Below are 22,270 nucleotides of genomic sequence, written 5' to 3'. Positions count from 1 at the left end.
AACATCAAACTCAAAGCACAGTTTCTGCTTCGGGCTTTGTATTTTTTATTTATTTTTTGCTTATTGTTTCAACTAAACACACGATGATAAATGATACATTATGTTGTTCTCATAATGTAGGTAAAATATCATAGAACCTGAGATAACCTCTTTTTCTATTGCACCCATTCTTCTTCCTTGTCAGTTTGGTGAGAAATGCGGTTGTTCAACGTATCCTTATACAACGGGTTTGTATGATATTTGCGGTCTTACTTATTCGTTCATGATCACATCCATAACATACAAAATGACTTTGTGGGATACCTACGAATTACAGCTCATTATTTTTCGTAGGTTTCGCAACGAATGGATGAGATCAACTCCAAATCACCAGAATTGTTTTCGTTTCCAAACTTTTAGTTTTCAGCCCTGACTGATGCCGACTCAAGTGACAATTTATTTACAACCAAAGACTTGTTAAATTCAGTTTTTGAAAGCATAAGCAAGCAGCCTTTAGCCTAGTTTATCATTGTGTTTTCCTTTGAGAACAGCATGCTGCTTCTCTGCTACTCAGAAAATGCCCTTTACGTGACCACATTCTATCAGAACTATGCATGATGATTGCAGTTACAAACGGCAGATCCGATTTTTCACATTTAACCACTAGAATTGGATTGTACCATTTCCATTAGCTTGGCAACAATTAATCAGTCAACAAAATTGTTTCCGCACATTGGTGTATTTATATGAAGAATTAATTGTGTCTGAAGGTGACTCTTGGATTCAAAAGATGAACTCACAAAGACCATACAAATGTTATATATTTACCTTCAAATGAATCAAAGGCCAGCAACAGCTGCTGGGACATTAATACTCGCTGCAAACCAACTCTTAATCATTCTCCTTAGTACGCCCTCTTTCTCACACAAATAAGCCTGATAGTGCATTTTCTCCCCCAGTGGTTTATCATGAAATGTAGCGCTTTCAACAACCCCAAATATAAATCACTTGGCTGCTGTTGAGGCTTGTACTACTTGTTTATTATTACCCCTCGCTGTTCTTGGCTCTCCTTGTGTGGTGGGAGTGCAGGGATAGGGCGACTTATCTGTGGCGTATGGACTGTGGCTAATCTCTGAAACACAGTGGGTTCATTACAGTATGTTCAAATGCTACAACAGTAGATTGCGGTTGCTTTCAGGGCTCGAGGCCGTACACTGGGTAGCCATGGTGCCACTAATGATAGCTTAATAGCTTTTTAATGTTGCAGCTTGCACCTTGTGTGCTGGCTGAGGGCCGCGTGGCCAATCAGCAAGAGAATGTGTGCGAGGTTGTGAGCGTTACAGACTGTGTGAGAGAGTGAGAGCAGGAGTGTTTCCGTGCACATGTTCCGATGCCCATTTAAATTCCTGTATGCATCTAACCACAGGGTCCTCGCTGTGGCTTTATCGCACACAGCCAGGCACCAAGCAGCACACACTTCCCTCTGACACACTCATGGTCACATCCACTCCACGCCGGCAGCGAGAGCAACTTTATCTGTATTCCTGCTCTCACCCCGAGGACACACACACACACACACACACACACACACTCACACACACCACATGTCTGCCGTTTGACCCATCCCTCCTACACATAGACTCACCCCGTTTCATTCTCTTAGAAACACTCTTTTGCTCCTGGGGAATGTTGGCAGTCATGATTGACACACAAGCAGTTGAATACTTATGTCATCTGAATATGCAACAGCATAAATAATTGCTGTGGCAACAGATTTCATTTCTGTAGCTTTCTGCCTTCTATCCCTGGATACTGTGTTTATTTTCAACAAGTATAACTTCAACTGGTACTGACTGTGACAGTGTAGTCTCTATACACCTGAAGGCAGTGTTCAAGCTTACAATTTAGTGTTCTGGATTGCAGCACCCACAAGTAAAAATTAACATCTGAAGATGCATATTGTGAATGTCTTCTCCCTGCACCGAATAAAAGATATTTAAGAAACATCCCAGCTCCATTTTTTTCTGGGGCTCAACTATCTACAGATTGAGATATACATCACTCCCCAGTGTAAAACACAGTGCAGTAAAGTCGGTCACAGCATCTTCATTCACTCACATATTCGAATCATCTCGGTTCTCCTGTCTAATAAAACATAAAAGGTGGGATGATTAATCCATCCTGCAGAACATAGTGAACCCGTTGCAGTGTAAGAAACAAGTTTTTTTTGTTGCTATTCTGATATTCTGCGATTCAGGTGTTGATAAATGTCTAATCACGGCCAGAAGACTGCATGAAGTTTAGCAAGTATACAGCATGTGCTCACTGGTATTAACTTAGATGGTGACACGTACTACTGCAGAACACAGGAAGACTGTTGCATGGCCCCATGGTTGGCTCTATAGGAATCAAGTGAACTTGCTGATCAAGTTGCTCACAAAGTAAACACATTTTTCAATATTAAAAGAAGTACAATTTGGCAACATTTCTGCTCTTAGGGACGACACACCAGAACATCTCTGTGGAGCTAATAGGCACATAAAAGCATTTATGGTGATGGAATGTGTTGAGGGTATTAAATATTCATCTGCTCCTGCCTCATTAAGGTTCTATGGCACGAACACAGACTCTTGCAAAGGTCTGTGATCAACAGCCATTTGCTAATATGGAGTGAATCAGAGTATCAATATTTAAAGAGGGGGGATAGGCTGGATAGAGACACGTCCACACCCTCAGAGGAGCAATGAAGGAATGTTTGTGACAGAGTAGTGTGAGAGTTATAGATGCACTAATTAATTAAGACAGAAGAAATGCGGAGTAGAAAACAGGAGAAGTAGTAAAAGTATAGAGTGAGGGCCAAACCTGTGCATTTACATTGGAATCACATGAGCATGAGTTAGTGTGAGTCAGTGTGTTTCTGTCTGTTGGGGGCTAAATGTGGAAAAAATAAATATTGCATGTGCATTCTTTTTTTACGTGTGTTTCTACAAATTGGTAATTCCTTGCCTGGATGAGCTTCCCCGGTTTCTTGCTTGATTTAAAGCCACAGGATATGAAATCTGTGATTCATGTTGTCTTGTAGCATTTAATGAGGATTGCCAAACAGCATACGTGAGTCGAATAGAGTGTCAGCGATTTCTGCTTCCCACCCGCATCTTCTAATCGCTCCACTCCCAGCTGCTCCAGGTTTTCCATTTTCTACATTTTGATATTTCATTTATTCCACTTTTTCTCTGCTCGCTCTAAAGGAAAACCGGTTCCAGTTTGCTCCGTAGCAAATGCGGTGAACGCTGCCTTTAAGATGTATTGCAGAATGCCAAGTGACATTTTGAGTCATCAAAGAAGGCAGTGAATGGAAGCACAGAAAGTAAGGCGAACAGACGTTGATCTGTCGTGTGAAATTTGCTTCAGGAGAAAATTTTGAATGTTTCATCAACTTTGTTGTGTTTTTGATGACATAAATGTGCAATCAAAGGATCAAAAAAGGGGCCTGGAAGAAAGAAGGGCTAACAACTGGTGTTCCTGTTTCAGACATGCTATCAGTCGTGGAACATCTCCACTGGTTGTTTGTGGCCAAAAGAGACAGACTGTAAAAAAAACAACACCAGTTCAGCGGTTAAATTTGTGCAAATAAAAAAAATGAAAACCCTCTTGGGGTGGTACCAGCTTGTTCGTGTGATGGAGCTTCATCCTGAAGAGAGAGGGAACACAGAGAGACGCTCCAAGCAGAATCTCACTGCTCGGCTCACATACCCTGTTGCAAATATGTCAGAGAAAATGCAATAATGCAGCATTATTACTCTAAGGTGGCCCAAAGTAGGCAGTCAGTAGTGCCATGCAATTGAATAAATGATGAGATGCTGTTATCATTAGACTTAACTACAAGTTTGTATCTTCTGCTATAGCAACATTTACTTTTTACTTTTCCACTGTTCAAGTTGTATTTGTCAGACATCCTGCAGGATCAGGGTTTTACTGTTGCAGCTGCTTAAGCCCCCCCCCCCCCAAAAAAAATATGTTAATTATATGTTATATTTGCAAAGAGCCGTAGCCACCCCCGGAAATGTGCTGCTTCTGATGTGTTGATAGTTTTGCAAGTGGGAATTAATAAAATTCATGTAACCCAATATTTTGATGGTAAAGTGTTTGAATAGCTGCCCTAACTTTTAATAACCAGCACATATTATTACTTTACTGCACGCCTCATCAACGTGATCAAATGGGAGAGCAATCTTTTCCTAATTACCAGTTCTGTTCCTCAAGCTCTCATGGTATTTGTCCATGTGGTTCACATTTATCAAAATCAAACTGTTGTGGAAATCAGTTAATGCAAAATGATCGGAAAGATGTTCTCCTACTCTACATGTGGTTGCTGAAGTGGTTGTAACCTTTGCCATTAAACTGAGAAATAATTAGAGCAAAGTCGGTGAGAGTTCAGGGTCGCACTACTGCAGTATTCATCTTCAGATTTCGGTTTCCACAAGACCACAAACATGTCATTGGTCATCTTAGGCTGCTTATTTTTTCTGCAGCAAGTTAGAAAAAGGCACAGTGAGTCTGGTCTAGCAAAGCTGATTAATTGATGGTATCTGTTTTGACCTATGAACTCAGTTTATTAACTTTAGCTGCTTTTCTTTTGATTTTTCTAATGATGGGCACCTCCTGTAGTGAGACACATTTCTAAAAGGTATATAACCCTTTAAAGTGTCTCTCTTTCTAGACTCTTCATAATAATGTCTCAAGAATAAACCTGCCAAGTCTTTTTTCAAACTGATCCAACAGTTCTTTCGACAAAAGAAAAAGAAACACAAACTGCACACCACACCAGCATGTACAAGTGTATTATATTTTCCTACTGCAGGGTATGTAAGCAAAAAAACACACCCACATAGACACACAGACTACATCATGAATGGAAAATGATGAATAATGTCAGTTCATGCATGCTAAATGTGCGTTTACCTCTTCAACCTGGCCAGACCCACCCGCGGGTCCATTATTACAAAGTTATGCTGTGCAGACAAGCGTTTTGCATAACCCAGAGAATTCTAGTCAAGATTCAAGTGTTTCCATAAATATAACATGTATGGGGCTGCATTATAGGGAGATGTTTAAAATCATGCACTTGGAATCTTACACAATAAAGCTAAGGCTTCTTTGAGACAATCTGTAAACAACATAATAACCTATTGCCTTTTGAGATAATATGGTGACTTTTTAGCAAAGATTTTCCTTTTTACACATCCGGCAGTTACGGAGCATTCAGCGATCAGCTTTCATCTAGAGTTGTGTATCTGGCCAGCTGGCTTAAGTCCAAAACTCACTCTCTTTTGAGCTGTGTTTTAGTCTCCACCAACTTCCGAGGAAAAGGTGTGGCCCTTTAGCTGCTAAACGCTTTGTACGTGCTATGCAGCTTGAACCAGGCTTTCCATGTTAATGCAGGTTTGTTTGTATGTAAATAAGTATCCAGACAGGTTGTTAACAAGTGTGTGGAAGTGGAAGTAAGTTTGCATGTTTGTGTGTGTGTGTGTGTGTGTGTGTGTGTGTGTGTGTGTGTGTGTGTGTGTGTGTGTGTGTGTGTGTGTGTGTGTGTGAGTGTGTGTGTGTGTGTGTGTGTTTCAGGCAGGGACAGCCGGTCTCAACCAAGCAGTTGTTATATCTAAGAGCTGGTACAGTACACGTCAGGCATGAAATAATCCTCTATTGATTCGCTCCACTGTCTTTGTATCTGTTTCTATCTGTCTGACTTTTTCTCTCTCCTCTGCACATCTACAAATCTCTCCTTCTCTCCATCTTATCTCTGCTTGTTTGCTCTTTCATTGGGCCATTTTTTTCTTTCTCATTTACTCTCTTTCTCTCTCTTTGTGCCATTTGCTCTGTTGCACTCCCTTGCTTTTCAATATCCTCTTCTAATCTGCGTGCTGGGAGCCCACTGAAGCATCCAAGGCTTTGGTTGGTTGAGGGGACGATCAGCACTCACCCCATCATGTTCCTGGGCCGTTTCATTAGACGACGTGGCTCTCCGCAGAGTGAGAGCAGCTGCCTTGTCTGTTATGCTCAGAGAGGCCGGTGTGTGTGTGTTTGTGTGTGTCTGGGTGTGTAAATAAGTGTGATAGGTATATTGAAGGGCGGTATAGATAGGTTGGTGGATAGATGGACAGACACAGGTAGGTAAATCTCTTAAGGGCTACTTTTTTAGACTAAAGATACTATAATTTTAACCGATCAAGCTGTGATGATGTGTTCAAAATAAATATTGATTTAAATTAAATACAATTCTGGCATTTGCTCCCTGTGGGTCCACGTCTGTAAAGGCCGATCCGTCTCTCTTCTCTGGGGTGACTGGGGCTGCACAAGTCATCCAAACTGATCGAATCATATGTGCACAAAACCCGCTACAGGAGCTGTCTCCATTACGAATAAAAGGACGAGTTTCATCTAATCAGTCGTGACGTTCTTTCACCAGAATTGAGTGCTTTCCATAGACTGTAAAAGTAAGTTTGTATGAATTGTACCAAAGTGCTCTTTCTCTCCCGCACACAGACTCTTTGCTTCTCTCTGTCTTTATCTCGGTTGCGCGCTGTCCAGAGGCAACACGCTTTCCAAACCGACAACAATAATTGTTTTGGGATTGCTTGTGACATCGCTTGTTAAATCACGAAGCGGAGCTCAGTGGTCGATGACAGTCAGCCATCGGCGATGGATGATGGCATCGTTCATGTTTTAATGCGCGGAATTGCATTGCACGCGTTCATTCGATGCGACACTAACACAGGCAAAGCGTTAACCGCCTTTAAGCAGCATCGGCTATTGAAGAACCAACTCTCACGTATCAGATACATTTGCATGAGCACAAGTAGGCAATACCCCAAATCTGACAAATCTTGTTCATCACACAATGTGAACAATGTCAGATAAATTAAACTTCATGCGCGGACCCCACAGGCAGTTTCTTTTGTCTGTAGCTGTGCACTTACACTTATTTGCCTCTATAAACTTTCCTCACGCTAAATTCACTTTAAGACCGTTTAACGAGGCTTCTCTGACAGATGTTTGCCTGCTAATGTGTGTTTGACAGGGGAGATTATTACGGTTTACTCACTCGACAATTGCTCAGCTCCTCTGCGGACAGGACGACAGTGCCACATTTCTTCCCTTGGATTCCTCTGTGGAGTAAAGAGAGAAAACAATAAGAGCTGAACATAAATTACAGAAAACATCTTCTACTTGTCCACTCTTAGGCGATTATTAAAGGTCACTGCAAGAATAAAAGCATTTTATTTTTTCAACTGTGAATTAGTCTTTGTGATTAACTCATCCTTGACATTCCATGACACTTCCAGAAAGTCTTTTTTTAAATTGAATTACAATTTTTGATATTACTCAACAGGGCCATGTGATGAACCTGCTTCTGCCTCTTACAGAAGCTCCAAGTCTGTTTTGTTACATTTTCCCGATTGTACAAAGCAACTGATCTAATTTCCTAAATTTCCAATATGGTTTAAATACTTGGGTGATCAACCAAACAAAAGCAGTCACTACAACTGTACATCTTAAAATACCCTTTGCAAACATATACTTTCATGTATCTTATCTTTCTTTTTTCCTGCTATCCTATTATGTGTTACTTTAAGCTCGTTGTATTTGTGTTTTACACCAGGGGAGGTGGAGACGGACGGGCCTTAATTGCTTCAGGGAAAATACCGGTGCCAGTGTGTTTGAACCTTGGCATCCCTGTGTTGCATCTAATGCAAAACTGAGTTTATGTGCTTATTCTTCTGTTTTTAATTAATTTTGATAAAATAATTCTGATAAAATCAATTTCAAAAGAAAGAAGAGATTTGAGAATCAGAAAGGCCATCAAAAGCTTTTTTACTTAACATTGTGAGCAGTAAGGAGTACAATAGGACATATGTGTTAAGGTATTTGAAATGGTAACCTGCCAACAAAGACTAAAATCTCCTCAGTCCTTTCATCCACTTAAGGTGACAGGTGGAATGTAATCTTAATTGTCATGAAATGGAATGTGTTTATTAAGTTTTAAATGGAAAAGATGTAAAAATCACATGCCATCAGGACATACTTTCTACACATTAATGGAAGAAAATCAGTCCACAAGCCAAGGCTTTTAACATTATCAAAAAAGAGACCATATTACTTAACTCTATCACTTTGACACAACTCTCTGCTCCCTCTACTGGCTTCCTCTGAATCATAGAACTGAGTTGAACAACTTTTCTTTTGTCTGCTTATATAAGTGAACTGCTGTCCTCATACCATGCTGTCACAGACTTGAGATCCTCTTACCAAAGGCCTGTCAGTCGCTACACTACGTCCGGGTCTAAATCAGGACCCACTAGCTTCTGACTTTGCCTGGTTTTGTTTGTCTGGAACTGTGTGTCTGTCGTCCACGGTTGGTTGGTTGGTTGGCCCTCTTACTCTGAACATTATGAACTTGTGATTCTAGTCTGTACTTTATTTTCTATATTCTCATTTGTGTCTGTACTGCAAAGCATTTTGATTTAACTGTGTTGTTTGAATAGCTTAAGTTATAAGTTGTATCCAGACAAAATCCATTCAACTTTTTTGTCAATATGAGACTTGTGTAGAAATGAAATATGCTCCCACTTAAGGCCCATTGGTCCCATTAGACAAACCGCTAAATGTTTCTCCCTTTTCCCCACAAAATGTATCGCGTCTCATTCATCTGCCTGATGTTAGTGTGTTAGATCTCCCAGAGCACTAAATGTCTCACCAGTGGACTGTGACGTTTACTGTGGTCATTTAGCATGTGTGTTAATTGCCTCATTCATCAGCTGTGTGCCACAGTAAGAGGAATGTGCCTTGTTAGTTTGAAAGGGTTTCGCGTAGCGAGGCATTGTGGTTGTGGGCGACCTGCATTGGCTTTCTTTCAGTCCAAAGACGTTAGGTGAATTATCTAATGCTGGTTTCAGACCAAAGGAGCGAAGGAGTTTTGTTTGTATTTGTTACTGCCAACTAAAGCTTGATTCATATTGTTATAGTTTGTTTAGGCAACTTAAAGCACGTAATTATGTTCAGGGAAAGATCAGAATCTTGTCAATGCTAACTTGAAGCATGACACTAGATGAGTCAACTTTTCCCAAAACCTAACCAAGTGTTGTAGCCATCTTAACCTAACAATACGTAAGACGCAGCATTTCCTCATCAATCCGAAGGCCTTCACCACGACATCTTTACAGAATATGAATGTCTAAATTCTTGGATTCTAACATTTTTTGCCAGTGCAGTAAATGTAACCTTTGCGGCTATTCTGTTTTTTCCTAAAAGTCTTTAGCAAAGCATAGTAGTACAACAATATATTGCATGGGAGACAGACGTTGTGGGTACACCCAACATATTTTATTTTGCCAGGTAGATGTTGTATGCTAGAGTTGGATGCTCTTGACATTTCAGCAACAAAGTTGCACAAAAACCAACTACAGTTAAGATTTACACTATACTTATATTACAGTGGGTATTTCCAGCTGCATTTTTTGACAATTTACACAAAAGATTGATGGACTTGGCTTGATGGACTCTGGTTTTCACTCAATATGCTGAGGTCATCAGACTGGCAAAAGTGTTCTCCAGCTGTGTATAAGTGCATTCTGCTCTTTGTGTAGAGGTGAGTGGGTTTTTAAGAGGTAGATGGAGACCTTTGATCCACACAGTAAAAGACTTTCATTGATCTTGATGTGGGAAAACCGTCCTGGTCGCATGGGCGACTGTGAGTGTTGTTTTTTTTCTCACCTAAAATCTTGCACACACACACACATATTAGACATCTGGTACCCCATCAGCCTCTGCCTCAAAAAACAGCTTTCAAAAGACAAATGACTCCATATCTACTCCACACATTCCTTCCTTCACCTCCTGTAGCCAAATCCATTCCCTCTCAGTTCTTCCCAGAAATAACCTGATGCCTTAAGGCTACTGAAAAGCTAAAATCAACAAACAAAAAGAGTTTGGGTTACACAAGTAAATCTGCGCTGTGCTGACAAGCTGTGACTGTACAGTCGCTGCAGAGCAAAGCAGTTATGGCTAAAATGAATAACGCGGTGTACAGTCACAGGAACGGGGCTTTCAACCATAAACCTGGGTTAGTTGAAAAATACTTTTATGCTTTGTACAAGTTGTATCTAAAGAACGTGTGGGTGCAGTAAATGGATCCTACTGAGAATATTAGTTGTGCTACATGCTATCCAAAAATACAAAAGCTCTAAAGAAATCTAATAGTATTTTTATTGATTGCTTTTAATAATAACCTTTTTAAAGGTGCGTATGTGTATAACTTGTCAGAAAATGAGGAAATATGACCATTAGAATCTCCTAAAACGCAAGGTTTTTTCTTGAGGTTTTGGGTTCGTTTTTTTTCGAGTCAAAAACCCAAATATGGTGAATTTGCTACCACAAAAGACAAAGATGTGTGGCAAATTCTCACAATTCAGAGTCTGGAATTAAATCATATTTACCATTGTTTGATTGAAAAATTATACATTTTTCCAAATATGTTTGGAGTGATTTTCTGTCTATTGACTATAATCGTTTCAGCCTTACTAATATAAACGTATAAATCTCAACCCAGTGTATAATAAGTATGTGTCTCACCGCAATATACTGTATACCTACAGCAGTATATACTGTATGTGTGTGTGGGCAATACTCAAGATATTCCAAGTTTGTCAACAAAGATATTTTGCAAGTATTCACAATTCTGCTGAGGACTGACAGAAAAGAAAACAAAGCAGTTAGTTTTAAACTGCATTCTATCCCCTGCTGGATTTATTTCATGACTATGCATGAAAAAAATCCCACCCGTCTCCTTGCTTAATAAGGAAATATTCTTTTATAAGCAGTAATGCATGCATAATATAACCTATCTATTAGCACAATGCTTCAAAGACACAGCGTCGGCACACAAGTGCTTCTGAACCTCCGATATTAAAGAAAGGAGAGCTTTGTATTGACAGAGTGCACACACACACACACACACACACACACACACACACACACACACAAACAGGAAGAGACAGAGACATATTATTGAACATGTAAACCTAGAAATAATACTTACACCAAATCCCTCAAAGCATAAAGACCCACTGACACACTCTCTCTCTCTCACACACACACACACACACACACACACACACACACACACACACACACACACACACACACACCATTTTGTTCAGAGTGGTGGAAATCTGGAATTACAGAAATCTTCAGGGAGTCAAGACGAAAGCAAACTGCTGTGAATAAGGAACAGCTAAATTAATTTTGCCAAGAGGCATATGAGAAGGACAAGAAAAGTATGGATGATTACTACTGGGCTAATTTGGAAGCTACTTTTTGTTCTCTTTCCACCTTACAATGTGAGTCGCTGCATATGCCATTAACATCCTGTTATGATCCATCTTTTATTTATCTAGTTTGATTTATGCTTCTGTTTCTCAGTATGTGACCACAACAGAACAACACATTTGTTTGTTTTTCACCTGAAATTCCTTTGGACTTGTCCTTCCATGTTTTATCTTGTAGTATCTTCTCATAACAAGAAAAAGATTGGAATATAATATAATATAATGAGAACCTCTTTGGGTCATGGTTAGAAAAGCGCAGACATTGTCTTTCCTGATTGAACTAGACTGGGAGTTTACAATCATGCTAATGGCTTTGTGAGGCTGCAGACACAGCGGTGCTTTGAGCTAAATACTAACAGCATGCTAACACACAATGACAACATGCTATTGCTACTGAAAGCAGGTATAATATTTACCATTTTCACCATCTTAGTTCAGCATGTTAGCACAGCAACATTTTGTAATTAGTATCAAATACAAACTACAGCTGGGAGTGAGGGGAGTGTCCTTAGTTTTGCAGGTAGAGTCATAAACAAAAGTATTGGACAATCTGCGAACTGATGATGGCAAAAGATTCAAGTTAGATAAAAAAAATCTGTGGATCACCAAAGTTATGACAAGTTATTCCTGAGTGAGATTTCATGGCAATCAAGCAAAAGTTGACAAGACTTTCACTGAAAACCTCAAATGTCAAACTCATCGCGGCGCTACGGGAAAAGTCAGGGGTTCACCAAAGTCCGTTGGATTCATTCTGTGGGAGCCACGAATGTTTGTAGTTCAATTCAAATGTTCTATTCGTTGTTGTCGTCCAGTGTCAATTTAGTGGGAAAGATGCATGATTTAGATCTAGTCTAACATTCAAAGTTCTGAAGAATTAAAGTGAAATTCAAAGTTTCATATTAAGATGAATGAATATATATCTGTAACTGTTCCTCTCCAAACAAGGGTTCAAGTAGAAACACAAAAGCATTCGAGTAACACGGAGCACAAAAGCTTGTTTCCTGGGCCAAGGGCCATTAATCAGACTTCTTGAGAGTGACATTGTACTGGAGGACTTCCAGAAGAGCACTCTACCAAAGGCGTCTACAGTAAAGAATAGCGCCTCATTGATTCACTCTGTGCAGCTTGACAGAGAGCCTGGAAATGCATGTCATTAACAAAGAAAAATGAGAGGTTTGAACCGAGAGGGAAGGGCGCAAAAGTTGAAGAAAGAAAGAGGGAGAGGGCATGTAACCAAAGACAGTACAAAAAGGCGTCACACCCCAAAATCAATAAGATCGATGCTTTATTCAGTTTTCAATGTCTAAATTCAGCACAGGGGATGCCTTTTTCAGTGTGTATCATTGAATTGTTTTATATATATATATATATATATATAAACACACATACATATACTTAAACGATAGCCATTCGCTATACTGTGTATTTAAACATATTCAGTATATAACTGGAAATATATATTTTTTTTTCTCTACAATTTCACTTGAAACTCTTATTTTCATTTTGCACAAAATTTCTTAATTTCAATGAGAAAATACTCTGTACTTTTCATTTGTCAAGTTTTACAAAATAGGCTTGGGGGTTGTTTCATAAAGACCATTTATTCATTGTATTACCAGAAAACATGTTATATTGTGATATATATATATATATATATATACGTATATATCACAATATAACATGTATTGCTATCGAGATATGAAATTATCTATATTGTGATAGAAGATTTTTGGCCATATCGCTCAGCCCGAGGCCAGCAGCCCTCAGTTCCATTCTTTGGCTGCAGTTTGTCGACACAGAGAATCAGTCTGTAACACAGACAGCTGTGGCCTAGATTTCATCCCTTGCTCCTGTACAATTTTGTGAACTTCAGATTCACACTCAACACATTATGTCAAAACTATGTCATGGAAAATTTCCCTACTGGCATTTTCTGACAGTTCGAAAGCAATTTATCGAGTTAGATCCTGACATATACCTTCCACTCGATCTGATCTCACAACAAAATATGTTTACCACCTCAACTCCTCCCACACATTATTTTACATCCTGCCGCTCATCCGTTAAATTGTGCGGTACATGGGCAGCTCACTAGTGGTGCCGGCATCATCTTTACCTGAAGTCTTGTGAAGGTTTTCAGACAGTAATTCACTTCCTGTCGAAACTTGTGGTAATTTACACCTGAAGAACAGATGTAATGATCATTCAAACACGTATTGACGTTGCCAGTGACCACCATCAAACAAAGTGAGAACACCATCTTTACCTAATCAAGAAAAATATATAAATATATAAACACACAACCCACCTGGGCTAATGTGCACATCAAACTTGTCGTTTTGATCATTAATCCTGCACAGTTTCTTCTGCACATCAACAGGTGTGTTGGAGACTGACACATTGAAAACACAGTTCCCAGAGCTCTGCGAAAAATTGTGAATCACTTAAAACTTCACTCCGCTTATTACTTCTGGGCCCGTCCGTTCCTGTCAGTCTATCGCCTGGTGTCTCCATCCTAAACACTGGGTAACTTGGGTAAGGGCTGCATTTTAAATAAAGCTTAAATGTTGCCTGGAGCTCCATATGTTTAATTATAAAACAGGTCGATGTGGGGCTGCAACGGGCAACATGATGTGATAGATTGTTCGGATTCAAAACTAAAGTTTTAAAATAATTTCCGTTCCAAGTCCCAGACAACAATAAGTGTCCTCTGAGGACAACTCTCTCGAGGATTCCCATTATGTGTGGGGACGTTTTGGCAGAGAGCAGCAAATTAGGTATTCAGCCCGTACTTTTGTTTAAGTATCTTTTGCTTTTCAGTTTTTTACTGAGTCAGTTATAAATACATTCTTCGTTATGTGTGAAAATGGACGTGTGGTGTGAGAGCGTGTAGGCTGGCTAAGATATTTTCGTCAACATTTTGTGACCACAATACCTGGCTAAACGTAGGGGGTACAAAACGTCTATGTCCACCCCATTCCAGTGCCAGTGTGCACATAACCCTCTGTTGCAAATACCTTCCAGAGATGGTGATCATCAGTATTTTGTGGGTGAAAGAGTGCTACAAGCGAGGCTAAAACTTTAGAAGATGATGATGAATACTGGCTGCTGTTGATATAATATCACAAACTACTTGTGGCAACCTCATTTTATGGACACTTATGGTTACCAATTTTTGCAAATTAGGCTATCTTGTAAAGGAAACAACAAATTGAACACAGGCGTTTATGGCTATGGTTTGTGGAACTGACAAATGAACTACATTTTCTGGTCATTTAGAAATGTGCAAGCAATACAAATGTCAGTTAAACAAAACAAAACAGTGAAGGAAAGAGCAAAGAGGTAGGAGTTGGCCAGTATTGTAATAAACATGGCAATGAGCACAAAAAGTGGGGTATTGTATAAGGAAACCAGGATGTGTGTGTGTTGTAGAGTTTTATTTCAAATTCTGGATGAGGTACGGTTGCCGCAAATGTTATCATCTGATATTTTCAGGATCACATGCAGGTTCCACTGCTGTCAGCTCAGATTCTCTTTGTACAATCTAATGAGTCAAACCAAATGTGGACAGCTCGCATTGTGCTGGGCATGATATAAAAGTCATGCTGTGCAGCCAAAGGTTGTTCAGACAAAGAACTTTACTTTAAAGTTACTTTAAACAAACATGTGACAGTAATTTGGAGAAATTGTGTCTAAAAAGATACACAGAACATCTAAAATATATACATTTGATGTAATTGTGCTGCTTTAAATTTTGGTATCTTATGTATAAATATATTTCACTAAGTATTTAGGATTCATAGCTAAAGTGTTGGTACTCACTGTCACAAAGGTTAGAAACGGCCCTACATTTTAACACATTAGACAAAGGGTTCAAGAGGTAAAGAGGATGGAGAGGTAGAGCAAGAAAATGTTACACATACAAATTTAAACAATATAACTAATATATATAATATAATAATTATATAACTATAGCCACAGGAGGTGTATCATTTCTGGCTTATTGCAGATGCCTACAGATATAGCGTCAATGTTAATAACTACTGATTTGTAACATACTGTCTCCTCTGTTTAACACGCTGCAGGGGGTATTTTTTGATCACGAGCTCATTCTAACCCAGTATCGCTCAGAACTACATCCATGTGAATCTTCACCTCATGATGCATGTGGCAATGTTCAGAAGGGTTGGGTACCACACTCGTCGCGAAAGCCAGATCGCCCCGGTGGGTGCGAGCTAAACCCAATCAACACTGTTAGCTCTGTTGCCGTTAGCATTTTTGCTCAGCCACTTCCATTTTTGCTTGTAACAGAGTTTAGAGCCGCGTGCAGGCAAGCCCGGCTTAGACTCTTAATTGTGTATATAGCTCCTTTATTCAACCCTAATCATACCTCAACCATACCACAATCTCTTTCTAACCTCAACCTTATAGTATTGACCATGTGCTGATAGTGCACAAGGACAAATTTCCAAAATATTGTCTTTGGACGTAAAAAACTAAAATGTGCCTGAATGTAAGGGTTTGGCAGAACTGAAATGACTTGCTTGTCTGGCGATAGAGTTGGCTCTACCGTAGAAGGTTCTTTCCAAAATGTGATTCCTTATTGACCTTATTCCCCTTTCATTTCTCTCATCCCCTTTTGATTGCCTTAGTGATGCACTCTGTCACTGAGGGACTCAAGTCTTAGGCATTAGTGTTTTCAACTCATTTTTGCTTCCATTCAGACTAATGAGCCAAAGAGGAATTAGTAGGGATTAACTTTAAGTTAACTTGGAAGCATTAGGATATGTAACAAAGTCCTGGCTGTATAAGGAACTGCTACCTACGACATGCATTGTGTGAGAAGTATCAACATGATACATGATAATTACCCTTCTCGTAACAGTGTTTCTGTCCTTTTCAACTAACTGTTTCTTAGTCAAGTTTAATTTAATGAAGCACATTTATGAATGGACAAGTGTTGACGAAGTTTAATATCTTCATCTCTACAAGCAATCTCTGTTAAAGCTTGTGTTTAGCTCTAGTTTGTGCAGCTGTTGGGAACCTTAAACAGGTTACAAACTGTTTTAGTTCTGCCTTCTGAATGGTGGTTCAATGATAATAAAACTACTTAAAAGTGCAGTCATTGGAGGTGGTGTTTTTGCTCTACCAAGGAATCAATTTGAAATTAACACAGTATTGCAGTGTTCTTTTCCCTCTGTTGATCAAGTTAAAGTTTCTTCTGGTTGCACTCATTACTTTTGCACGTCAAATGCAAATACAATTACACATGCATTTACAAATGCAATTGCAGTCCTTCCTCTATTTATTCAAAAGAACAGAGGGGTTATAGATTGTGTCTAGCATAACACGAAAAATTGAATTAATACATTCAAGCTGAAATCCTATTAGGGCTACAAAGAATATAGCGGCAGAAAATTCATATGCGGTGACTTTACAGGAGCTGTCCGTTCAGTACCACCACAGCACAGAGAACCGGCACCAACAGCAGTAGTTTATCATTTTTTAACGCAAATTTACCTCACTGGCTGCCTCAATGATCCGTTTCCCTAAAAGCTACTATAATGGAGCATAATTGGATTTTTTTTAAACTGTTTACTGCAATAATGTTGTCAAAGGAGTTTTAAAGGTTTAATTATCACTCCTGTAAAATTTGCCTAAAACGCCTATCCAAGGCCTACCCAAAGTAAACTGACAGGTCTTATTGAACCATTGGGAGTACATGTATGGTTTTAGTCTCTATTGAAAGGTAACACTCTGAAGTTTCTTCACAAACAGTCAGAATCACTGTAAGTGCTACTGGCATTGAGCTATAGAGTTTACAACACACTGAAACAGAAGGTTTTTATTTACGCCTGGATTTTTTTTGGCAAACAGATGCCTGCAGTTAACTATGGCTGGGACTTATTAGCTGGAAAACACAATGGTACCATAGCATGAAGTCATAGTACCGAGTACAAGTTGGTGTACAAATGGTGTACCGTCAGAGTGGTAACAGGTTTTAAGGAAATGCCCTGATTGTCCCAAAGAGTCTTCCCTGCTATTAAAACCATTTGGTGATGTAAACTTGTGTGGCTTTGACAGTGATTGACAGTGAACAACAGTCAGTCAGGTTGCGATGTTAGTCCTGACACATTCAAGAATTGCTTTCTCCACTTGTACGTGTGTGTGTGTGTGTGTGTGTGTGTGTGTGTGTGTGTGTGTGTGTGTGTGTGTGTGTGTGTGTGTGTATTAGGGGGGTGTTTTCTTGGCTGGGTGTTTTTTCTGCAGAATGGACTGAATTTGAACCAAAGTGGGGGGGAATAGGGTGAGCCATATTCCCAGTAGGAAGGGAGTGCTCTGCTACACCTACTACCCATCAAAATAGCCTCTTTGCTTTCGCAGACAATTGCATCCAAAACAAAGTATCTCCACGCACAAGAGTAAAGTCTTGCCTGGTAAAAGGAGATACTGAGGATTACCAGGCTTAAGGCAGGATTTCTTTGGAAACCCCTGCGACAGTTTTCAGCGTGGGAAGCCAAACATGTCTCTATGACAAAGGAACATCACTGTTGGGTAAAGAAGATACTGTGGAATACAGCGTTTCAATTATCTCTCCTCTGCCGCTGTTTTATTCAGGAGACAAACTGAGAACACTTTGATGCATTCGGGGAGGAGGCATGTTTCTTCCACGACACCAGCTCTGTAACCTTTAAAACCGAACACAAGCACAACCATCCAAACATACAACAATGTGCAGTGAAGCAAGGCCTCTCGAACACAATTAATGACTTCACTAACTCTGCCAAAGGGAAAAGTGAAACACTATTTCATCGCCGTAAGGACAGAGAACAGACACACACCCCCACCTGAGACATCCACCTCCTCAATTACCCACTGCTGATTCTACAAAGCCTCAGCCATTCGAGATCTCATTTGACTTTATTACAGCAGCCACCAGAGAGACTGTGCCATTAATCAAATAGAATAGGGAAAGAGTGAGCAGCCACCGAGGAGAGCAAAGAAATGAACTGATACGGCTGCTACAATTTCTCTGTTCAGCTTCTGCCTGAGAGAGTGACCCAGCATTCATCATGGCTCAAATGAAGCACACACTGCATCAGAAGGCAGCACTGCATTGTCTTTCAAGGTAGAGGAGCTCTGGTACCTGGAAATAAAGGTACTTAGAGACGGATATGATGTGGGCAATGGAACTTGATTGATGAGTGTTCTTTTTCAGTCTGTGGGTAATATTGCATTTCCCTCTTAAGACTTTCCAACTGCCACAGCAGAAGCTGTCAAGCAAACATCTGGAAATGTGATTTCAAAACAAGCCGGTTGAGGAAAATTGTGTGGAGAACAAGTCAATATGCAAAGAGGAACAAATGAAACAGGCTTGACAAATTTCATTACATGTGTTTCCTCTGTTCTGCTTTATTTATCCTCACAAACACAGAGTGTGAAATTGGGGAAAAAAAGCCTTTTCCCCTCTTTCTGTTGGGGAACAAATGACACCTCAGGCAATTAACATCGTAACAATGGCAGCCAATCTCTCTAATGCTTTGTTTGCCATCGATGCTGCTGAGTTCTCTAATTCGTTTTGGAGGAAAATCGATGCCATTTGCCAAAATAGCTGTCTCCAAATATTTAAACAGGCTGAGCTTAGTGCAGGGGTAGTGTGTTTTGTGGATTTCAAACCAGATGACTGTGAAGTTTAGGTTCACTATAACCTAATAAATCAGTTAATCCTCAACAGCGCTCCTGAATTCGTTAATTCAGCGCAGGAAACCTCATCTGTCAAGTTGATTGATCGCTGCAATTCAATCCACAATGACAGAAAGAATTGTTGTCCTAACAGATGGCTCGGCTCGGAAAAAGAGTGATCAATCGCTGCCTGCACGGGGAGGAAACTGAGTTTTGCTCAGAGATATTAGACACAAGGTAATCAATACTGGATGAGCTCTCATACATGACAACAAACACCCTTTTCTCTCCAAAGCAACGGTGCAGGGAAAGCCTGTTTGCCATTAGCTGTGAATGGGTCTGCTGGGGTTATCCGTCCTGCTTCAGGATCCGGCTTACAACCAGGATACACACAAACAACCATGTGGAGTAATTAAATTATTCATTTCAATGAGACACTGGCACAGCGGGGGTGCCGATGCAGGGTCACCCGATTAAAAAGTTGAATCTGGCTTTGGATGTAGATGCAGACAGCTGCTCGGTTTATACTACATTGACGTCTGCCAGGGCTGGGTTACCAACTGGGAAAAGTTATGGGCCACGGGGGCCACATATACATTTTTTTATTTAATATGTGGTAATTTGGTTAATTGCAAATTTGTTTGGAGAATGTGCATTACAAATAGGTGCTTTGTGTACTTTGCAGTTTTTGCCTCGCAGTTTTGTCCTTGAGTGGATTAATTAGGCCATATCGTATTCATATGCAGACGTGGTCCCCCATGTGCAGACAACATGCACGGACTCTTGCGGATATGTTAATGGTTGAAAGGGAGGATTCAATTTACATGACGTGGACCCTCGCAGCTATGCAGCTGGAAGTTTAAATTGAGCTGTAGTTACTGACAGATATCTCAGCTCTGATTTTAACCATATCACAGTTATTCTTGTTCAAGGTTGTAGAACACAGGTTGTAATTAGTGCATTAACATTTAATGAAATTTCTTTGTGATTAGAGATGATATTTTTATGACAATTTGAACTTACTTGACATGGCGGCATGCAGGAAATTATTATCTAGGTGCTACCAATATACTGCAGTAGATACTGTGTGTACTGCACATAAACTAAGTGCTTCTGTGTTTATTGAGAAGACAACACACATTGTCCTTTCTTGTTATTAGGTTTCCTTGCTTTTAATGAAGTTCGAGCCAATTCTGCATTGACTTAAACAAATCGGACTCTAGGCCAAGAAAACCAATTAAACTGAGCAGCCAGACAGAAACTGTTTTATTATTATCTTGTTATCTTTCCAGATCGAATGGTCTATTTTTTTATCACAAAAAAAGGAAATATGTTTTCTTTTTTTAACATCTTATCTTGTTCTGTTCATTTATTTTCTCAATTTCAGTCATTTTTTTTTTTTATAAACAATTAGTTTTGCCTCTGCTTTAAAGGCCGAAGATACACATGTACTTAGACCTGGTGTAGAGCTGAATGGAGAGATGGATCAGTCACACAGGATTGTTTTCTCTGCTACTTTCCTTCTCTACAAGTCATGCGTTTAATTTGCTTGATATAGGCTCTCATTTATTTAATGGAAGCTAATTATTGAATTATGTCTTTTTGCATAAGGCAACTTGCATATAAACTTGCATAATAAACAATACACCGCTCCTGAGGGGCAAACTCCCTCTCTGGCGAGCACATTTCCATGGAGCTCAGCACCCCTGAACCATCAGTTTCACTTCACCTAGACCTTCAAACATGAGCTGCCTTGGGCATTACAACCATCACTTTTCATCACAGCATCAAAGACTTCCCTGTCAGTTGCAAAGCAGGAGCTGGAGGGTGTAGTGGAAAACATGTCTTCCCTTTCCTTTCTTCCTTCCATTCCTTCCTTCCTTCACGGAAACACTGGTTTGATTGCACTCCAAAGATTAAAAGAACATTAACTAATTTATGAGAGCAGCAATTAAGGAGCAACAAGTAGAAATTGCAGTCACACTGAGAAATGGTCTCCTTCTACCACCGCCATCAGCTAACTGCTGGATCCTTTGATGCTAACATAGCCTGACGCAAACAAAAAAGTCAAAGTGCTGTTTCACAAAAGAGACCTGGGGTTTAGCAAATGGTCAATTGGTCGGAGCCTTTTGTTTCAAAACAGAGTATAAATGCAAGTGTTAAAACCACGAAATCCCGGCATCTCGAGAATCAATAATAAAATGATAAATAACACTTTTTTGTCTACCTCCTTCAAATGATCTTATTGCAGAGACATATAATACCCCTACGCTGAGGTGATCCTGACTTCCTAATTTTGCCTTTACTCTAACTTTGTGACCCAATTTGCAAAGGGCTATCTATAGCCCCCTTTGCCTTGATCAAATAGCTGCAGCATCCATATTCAATATACACCTCCCAGAAGACAGAAAGGCAGCTGCAACCTAAGAAAAAACCCTCCGCTTCCCATTAGCTGAGACCTTAAAGAGAGACACATAGAGCGTGAGGAGAGGAAGAGGTTAGGTGCTCATGTGGAAAAGGAGCCCTCTAGTAATTACGCTCTTGGCCATTACTCTTTTCTGACCACCAAAATCCACACAAAGGAAATAAGCCCTACACCACGTATTTACTGTATGATCTTTGTCTCAAAGGAAACCTCCTACTGCACTGCAGTTATTCCCCGGTCAGACATTACTCGTGTGACAGCGACCCAGGCCACTGATGAAGGCTTCCCCAGAGAGAGAGGTGTGTGTGTGTGTGTGTGTGTGTGTGTGTGTGTGTGTGTGTGTGAGTGAGATAGAGGATGAAAAAATGAAAGATACATGACAGAATAAAACGGAGATGGGCAGGTGGGGGGATTGTGTTTAGTAGCTATGAATATAGCCTCTCTCATATAGCCTGAGCAGAGGAACACAGATCTAATGTATTTGTCTCTGTGTGTGTGTGTGTGTGTGTGTGTGTGTGTGTGTGCGTGTGTGTGTGTGTGTGTGTGTGTGTGTGTGTGTGTGTGTGTGTAGAGCACGTCTGCGTGTATGCATGTGTTAGCAGACAGAAGTCTCTTTGTGGAAGTGATGCCATTGGAGAGACTTGATTTATCACTCTGTGTTAGAGCAAGAAAGAAGCAGAGAGGGAGGCAATATGATAGCTTTATCAGTCCGCTGGTCCAGACCTCCATTAGCACACCATGCCAGAGGAGGAAAACACAGATGGATGTACGTGTGTGTTTAGCCAAGTTATGGAATGAA

The 22,270-nt window shown here is 40.0% G+C and overlaps 1 protein-coding gene across 2 annotated transcripts in view; it reads right to left on the bottom strand.

Moving 5' to 3' along the window:
• The window catches only part of cpne5b (copine Vb), a 90,023-nt gene that overhangs the window by 26,480 nt on the left and 41,273 nt on the right, over positions 1-22,270 (bottom strand). For both annotated transcript variants that reach the window (XM_076096312.1, XM_076096311.1), the window contains one exon: positions 7,082-7,145. In XM_076096312.1, the coding sequence (XP_075952427.1) occupies positions 7,082-7,145 (64 nt within the window). The remainder of the gene's footprint in view (positions 1-7,081; positions 7,146-22,270) is intronic.

This window comes from Anarhichas minor, unplaced genomic scaffold (genome assembly GCF_050575085.1).
Source record: "Anarhichas minor isolate MPS153535 unplaced genomic scaffold, ASM5057508v1 ptg000021l, whole genome shotgun sequence".
Classification (NCBI taxonomy): Eukaryota; Metazoa; Chordata; class Actinopteri; order Perciformes; family Anarhichadidae; genus Anarhichas; species Anarhichas minor.
Note: the sequence above shows the minus strand (reverse complement) of the source record. Positions and strands in the feature narration are given on the sequence as shown.